Below are 7,273 nucleotides of genomic sequence, written 5' to 3'. Positions count from 1 at the left end.
TAAATAAAGAAAGAAACTGAGCATATAAAAGATAAAATGAATGACGTGTGCTTGTTAATGGTGGCACCAATTGGCAAGGCAACTAATGGTAAGCTCATGTGTATCGTGCTTGCTGCCTTGGATTATTTCATCATGTTTGTCTCATTTATTCTTTATTCATTACTAATCACTTCACTATAAATAGCACACATTGATATTTGATTAATTTTTAACTGCACAAAACAGGAAACAAGAGGTTGTCTTTATGCCATCCCACTCAGACACTCTTTCATTCCATAACAGTCAGGTGTCTTTGTAAAAATAACTTGTCTAAGCTTCATGTGTGGTGAAAGTTGCATTCTTATTAAGTTATAGGTAATACAAGTTTTGATTCTTATTTTGATACGTACTTAGGTATATCACAATATAAATGTACACGAATATAGAATAACGTTTATCATTAGATGACATGTATTTAAATGGTCATATTCAATTCCACTTCAGGATATTGAACTTATAACTCCATACCAAAAATACTTACATGTTTCAGTTTGTACAATTAAAATTACAGAATATATAAGAAATGATTAGCATGATTCTTGTAGTTAGATCACTATTTTTTGCAAATACTGAAACCTATCCTAAAATAAGTGATGCATAAAATCTCACGGGAAGGATACACTTTCTAGCATGAATTCCAGAAAATGCTATGTTTTTGTCATATGTTGGTGAGGTGTATAGGTATACAGTCAGTATGATCAGGCACCTTATCTTGGTGTTAGGTTATTTATGTCTTCACAATACTGCCAGGTTATTATTCATTTAGCATAATAAAAGAAAGGAGTGTAGAGGTACAGAATTATCCTTTTGTTAAATAAAAATGTCAACTTATTGCCATTCAAAACCTGTGTGCTCTATATTCTTAACTCCTTTATTGTATATCTATACAAAACCTAAATTTAGATTCTGTAGGGAACCATTGAGTACATGACCTCCAGTACTAGAGAGACAATATCTGATGATGTTTAATAAGTTAGTTTCATAATAATCTAGTCAGACAAACTAATGTATTTATTGCTATTATCATTCCACCAGTGTGTGAACAGATATGGAAAACATGCAGGGAAGCTCCATTTCATTATTAAGGATTTATAATTTGGAATAATGCAGAAATATTAATTCCCACCTCATGAATGTCTCAGTGGTTGAGATGCTACTATCAACACTGAAACTAGAGTGAGAGGGGAAAAAAAAAAAAAAAAAAAAAAAAAAAAAAAAAAAAAGAGATGGGATTCTATTTCTCATTGATCCATATAATCATAGTAACTAAACAATAAAATATAAATAAAGAAAACTGCAAGTTCTACACAGTGAATACAGAACCAAAGAGTGTAAACAGTACATCAAGACTAACAGTCTCAGTATTGCACCAATCTAAATCCAAAACCAGGAGCAAATTATGTACATGCCTATGAAATACTAAAAACAGATAAATAGCAATACATAACATACATAACATAAAATAAATTAAAAATCTGCTCATAAAATCAAGACAGTGAGTCTAGGACTGGGGCAATTTTACTCCTGGTTGATGGAAAGGACTATAACTTGTGTGCCAAAAGAAATAATACCCATAACTGAATTGGATAGGTATGGGTGTAAGTCATCACTTTTTGATTATTTCACTCCCCAATATAACTGATTGATAACTGTGATCATTATAAAATTTTAGCACCTTGCTCACATTAATTCATACTTCCCATACCCTTAAATCTACACTACAGTATAAATACTTCATATGTATGATCACCATAGTAATTAAAAATATTTCATATTTAGTTCTGACACCCATGCCATACTTCAGCTATGTGTCTTATAACTGCACTTGTGACTAGATCAGCCAACAGAAGCCTAAAAGATGGCTTGAGGTTGGAGGCTTCATTACATCAATAACAGGCATTTGTTCCTTCTGATGTCATAAATTTTACAAGGCAGAATATGCCTTGACGATAGTCACCATCACCTTGCTGGTGTACCAACTACAATACAAAGTTAGCTGATTCCGCCACAGTTTATGACTTGGTCACCTTGATTGTTATTCCCTCGTCCTCCTCGTCCTCTTCTGCCATCATGCTAAGTCGCTTCTTTTCATCTTCATTGAGTGCATCCCTTTTGTGGCCACGCTTTTTTGTGCTGCAGGAAAAGAAAAATTTTGTAAGTGTTGAAAATACAAATGAAAATTTATCATTGTTCAAAACAGTCACCCACTGAGTACTATATAATAAATTAATCGATTAAATTCATAAGTGTTGTAAAGAGTAATGATATACAGCAATGTCTACCTATATAATGAGTTGTATATTAATGTGTGTGTGATTCACCTCGGTCGTCTGCTGGTCACCCAGCCAGTCTTCCCCATTACGGAGCGAGCTCAGAGCTCATAGACCGATCTTGGTGGGACTGAGACCACATAACACACTCCACACACCGGGAAAGGGAGGCCACAACCCCTTGAGTTACATCCCGTACCTATTTAGGTGAACAGGGGCCACACATTAAGAAACTTGCCCATTTGCCTCACTGCCTCCGGGACTCGAACCCGGACCCTCTCTAGTGTGAGTCGGCGTGCTAACCACTACACGGTGTGTTCCATTTGTGTGTGTGTGTGTGTGTGTGTGTGTGTGTACCTAGTTGTAGTTTTACAGGGCCTTAACTTTTATGGTTCTTTGGAGGAGAAATCTCTTCATATCTACACTTATCCAATTTTTCTTTAAAACTATGCACACTTGTTGCTGACACCACTTCCTCACTAAAACTGTTCCAGGTCTCAACACATCTTTGCGGGAAACTATATTTTTTAACATCTCTCAGACATCTTCCCTTCCTCAGTTTCTTACTATGCGATCTTGTGCTTCTAATGTCATATTCTTCTCTCAGGATTAGTTTCTCATTATCCACTTGATCCATTCTGTTAATCAATTTATAAACTTGTATCAGATCCCCTCTCTCCCTTCTCTGTTCCAGGGTTGGTAGATTCATAGCTTTTAGTTTAGTTTCTCCTCATATGTCATCCCTTTAAATTTTGGAACCATTCTTGTAGCCATTTTTTGTAGTCTCTCCAGCTTCTTTATGTGTTTCTCTTTATGGGGGGGTCCACAAAATTCCTGCATATTCCAATCTGGGTCTTATTATAGTGCTTATCAATTTCTTCATCATTTCTGTGTGTGTGTGTGTGTTTCACTGTTTGATCTGCTGCAGTCTCTGACGAGACAGCCAGAGCGTTACCCTACGGAACGAGCTCAGAGCTCATTATTTCCGATCTTCGGATAGGCCTGAGACCAGGCACACAACACGCCATTGTGTGTGACAACAAGGTCACAACTCCTCGATTTACATGTACCTACTCACCTAGCTGTGTACAGGGGTGTGTGTGTGTGTGACACCCAAATGTGTGTGTGTGTGTGTGTGTGTGTGTGTGTGTGTGTGTATTTACCTAATTGTAACATACGGAAAAGAGCTATGCTCGTGTTGTCCCGTCTCCATATCTATTAATGTCCAGCTTTTCTTAAAATCATGAATATTCCTTGCGTTGACCACTTCCACGTCTAAACTATTCCATGCTTCCACCCTTCTATGAGGAAGCTATATTTTTCACATCTCTCCTATAAGTGGCCATTTTAGTTTTTCCCATGCCCTCTCGACATTCTTTCATTCCACATACACAGATCTTCCCTATCCATTTTTCCATGCCAATCATCACTCTGTATATTGCTATCAGGTCTCCCCTTTCTCTTCTGTTTTCCAGGGTCGGAAGTTGCATTCTTTTCAGTCTGTCTTCATAAGTCAAATCTCTTAAGTCAGGCACCATTTTTGTTGCAGCCCTCTGTACTTTCTCTAGTTTCCTTATGTGTTTCTTTAAGTTCGGAGCCCACTGTATTGTTGCATATTCAAGCCTCGGTCTTATCATTGCAGTAATTATTTTCTTCATCATTTCTTCATCTAAATATCTGACGCCACTCTTATGTTCCTCAATAAGTTCAATACTTCTCCAATTATTTTGTTTATATGTCTCTCTGGCGATAGGTCATTGGTAATTGTCACCCCAAGGTCTTTTTCTTCATGACTGGTTTTATGTCTTCATTTCCTATCTTGTACATACTCCTGATTCTTCTTTCACTCTTGCCAAACTCTATTTTCTTGCATTTTGTCGTGTTGAACTCCATTTGCCATGTACAGCTCCATTTCCATATTCTGTCCAAGTCTTCCTGGAGTAGTTCGCAATCTTTGTCACATCTCACTTTTCTTAACAATTTTGCATCGTCTGCAAATAGGCTCACATAACTGGACACCCCATCCACCATGTCATTTATGTAGACCGCGAACATTACTGGTGCCAACACTGATCCCTGTGGAACTCCACTCTCCACCAAGCCCCATTCTGATGGTCTGTCCTTAATTATTGTTCTCATTTCTCTTCCTACCAAAAAGTCTTCCATCCATTTTAGTAAACTGGTGTGTGTGTGTGTGTGTGTGTGTGTGTGTGTGTGTGTGTGTGTGTGTGTGTGTGTGTGTGTGTGTGTGTGTGTGTGTGTTACCTAGTTGTAGTTTTACAGGGCCTGGGCTTTATGCTCGTGTGGCCCCGTCTCCATATCTACACTTATCCAATCTTACTTTAAAAGTGTGCACACTCGTTGCAGACACTACTTCTTCGTCTAAACTGTTCCACGTCTCAATACATCTATGGGAAACTATATTTTTAATATCTCTCAGACATCTTCCTTTTCTCAGCTTTTTACTATGCGATCTTGTACGGATGTCATATTCTTCTCTCAGGATCAGTTTCTCATTATCCACTTGGTCCATTCCGTTGATCAATTTATAAACTTGTATCAGGTCTCCTCTCTCCCTTCTTTGTTCCAGGGTTGGTAGATCCATAACCTTTAGTCTCTCCTCATATGTCATCCCTTCAAATTCTGTGAACCATTCTGTGTAGCTGTGTGTGTGTAGTGTGTGTGTCCCATTGCGTGTTTACCTATTTGTGTATTACAGGGCCCGAGCTAAGCTCTCTGTGTCCTGTCTCCTTGTCCATTCCTGTCATATCTCTCTTTCATCTGATCGACACACACCGCGTCAACGACATGACTGCTCAGTTTATTCCACTTATCAATGCTACGATGCGGGAAACTGTATTTTCTCATGTCATTTAGACAGATGTCCTTTATTAGCTTTTTCCATGTCCTCGGAGATGATTACTTGTGGTCACCTTTATCAACTCTCTATCCAGTATGTCAATCTTGTTCACCAATTTATACATAGTTATCATGTCTCCTCTTGTTCATCTCTCTTCTAATGTGGTCAGCCCCAGCTTCCTCAGTCTTTCCTCATAGTCTAACTCCCTGAGTCCTGGTACCATCCTTGTTGCCAGCCTTTGTACCCTTTCTACCTTCTTCACATTTTTCTTCATATGCAGTGACCAGACACATGCTGCATATTCTAGCTGGGGTCTTATTAAAGTACATAATATCTTCTTCATCATTCCTTCATCTAGGTAGTGGAATGCAAGGCCAATATTTTGAAGCATGTTGTATGTTTTCCCAAAAATCTTGTGTGTGTGTGTGTGTGTGTGTGTGTGTGTGTGTGTGTGTGTAATTCACTGTTTGATCTGCTGCAGTCTCTGGCCAGAGACAGCCAGGCGTTACCCTACGGAACGAGCTCAGAGCTCATTATTTCCGATCTTGGGATAGGTCTGAGACCAGGCACACACCACACACCGGGACAACAAGGTCACAACTCCTCGATTTACATCCCGTACCTACTCACTGCTAGGTGAACAGGGGCTACGTGAAGAGACACACCAAATATCTCCACCCGGCCGGGGAATCGAACCCCGGTCATCTGGCTTGTGAAGCCAGCGCTCTAACCACTGAGCTACTGTGTGTGTGTGTGTGCGCATGGACCCACGCATGCACACACGCACACAGAGTATTTAGATTCTCAGAGTTATTTGCATCTTCCTAGGGCTAATCAATGTAAAAAAATGGGTGCATATTTTGAACAATTTTGATATCACACACAGAAAATGCTTATATATAGAGTTTAGTATAATTTCTAGCAAATAAATTTCCCAATAAAACATGACCGTTACTGTATATACATGTTGCATGCATATTGTCAAATATAACACAGTATGTTGTAATAAAATGCATGCAACATTTTCAAATAATAAACATCCATGAAAACTAAAAAAAAGTTACATTGATACAAAGAAGATATTTTACAAGCAGGTAGTTTTCTTATTTCAGGTTTAACATAAAGGTATCCTAGAATATATTAATCACTATATTATCTTTGTGTTTTTTCTAATAGACCTCTTTGAGCATGAGGATTCTTTAAACTAAAATCCTGCAAGTAAAATAACTTAGAAATTTAAAGTATACATATTCTTTGAACCCAATTAAAGATGATTGAAAGAAAAATTCATGGTATAAAAGTAAGCAAGTTAGTAATACAAAACATAGAGAAGATATAAAGTGTGCTGTACTCAAAGCCATGCAGTGGAAGCAACAAACATGCAGTAGACACACACAAACACATATGCAATAAGCAACAAGTTATTTATGCAAGACCTGTTTTCAATGATGTAACAGTGTCTGCTGTTCATAAAAGCTTGAAGATGCACATTACATTAGACATACATTAGTGTCAGTTATAACAATCCTCAGATTACAAGATAGAAAATGAGTAATTATTTTTATCTATTTCAACTGATCTCTTCTGTTAACACTTATGAACAGCCACATTATGAGCTTACCTTCAGGAGCGGACTGACCACCTTAAGTGATGACATTTTGTTTCCTCACAGGTCAAACTGTATAGATATCACTTATACATATAATTAAGCTGGAATATTCCTAGTGTAGTAACTATGATTCACACACACACACACACACACACACACAAACACACACACACACACTTGACAGTTATTATCACACGAAACACTGGAAATTTGCAATGAAATACATAAAAATTATTTAGCCAACTCATTTTATCAAACCCCAAACTTAACACAAGAAACAGATCTTATTCATGGCAGTTTTCTTTCAGAGTTACTCCAGAGATGAGGAAAAAAAAAGTAAAGTAGCAGATCATACACAATACTATCATCACGTTCCATATAGTTCAATACTTGCAATGAAATTCTACACATTCCATATTTCTCCATGCTTGTGTGTAATTGTATGAATACCTGTATGCATGTATGTATGTATGTGTGTGTGTGTATATATATATA

At 37.5% G+C, this 7,273-nt stretch overlaps 1 protein-coding gene across 26 annotated transcripts in view; it reads right to left on the bottom strand.

Annotated features, from left to right (window-relative positions):
* Nucleotides 1–418: 418 nt before the first annotated feature.
* The window catches only part of LOC123518691 (sodium-driven chloride bicarbonate exchanger-like), a 328,162-nt gene continuing 321,307 nt past the window's right edge, over nt 419–7,273 (bottom strand). For all 26 annotated transcript variants that reach the window (XM_045279674.1, XM_045279662.1, XM_045279658.1 and 23 more), the window contains one exon: nt 419–2,172. In XM_045279674.1, coding sequence (XP_045135609.1) covers nt 2,052–2,172 — 121 coding nt within the window. In that variant the 3' untranslated portion in view covers nt 419–2,051. The remainder of the gene's footprint in view (nt 2,173–7,273) is intronic.

This window comes from Portunus trituberculatus, chromosome 44 (assembly GCF_017591435.1).
Source record: "Portunus trituberculatus isolate SZX2019 chromosome 44, ASM1759143v1, whole genome shotgun sequence".
NCBI classification, from domain to species: Eukaryota; Metazoa; Arthropoda; class Malacostraca; order Decapoda; family Portunidae; genus Portunus; species Portunus trituberculatus.
This window is presented reverse-complemented; position numbering and strand designations above follow the sequence as displayed.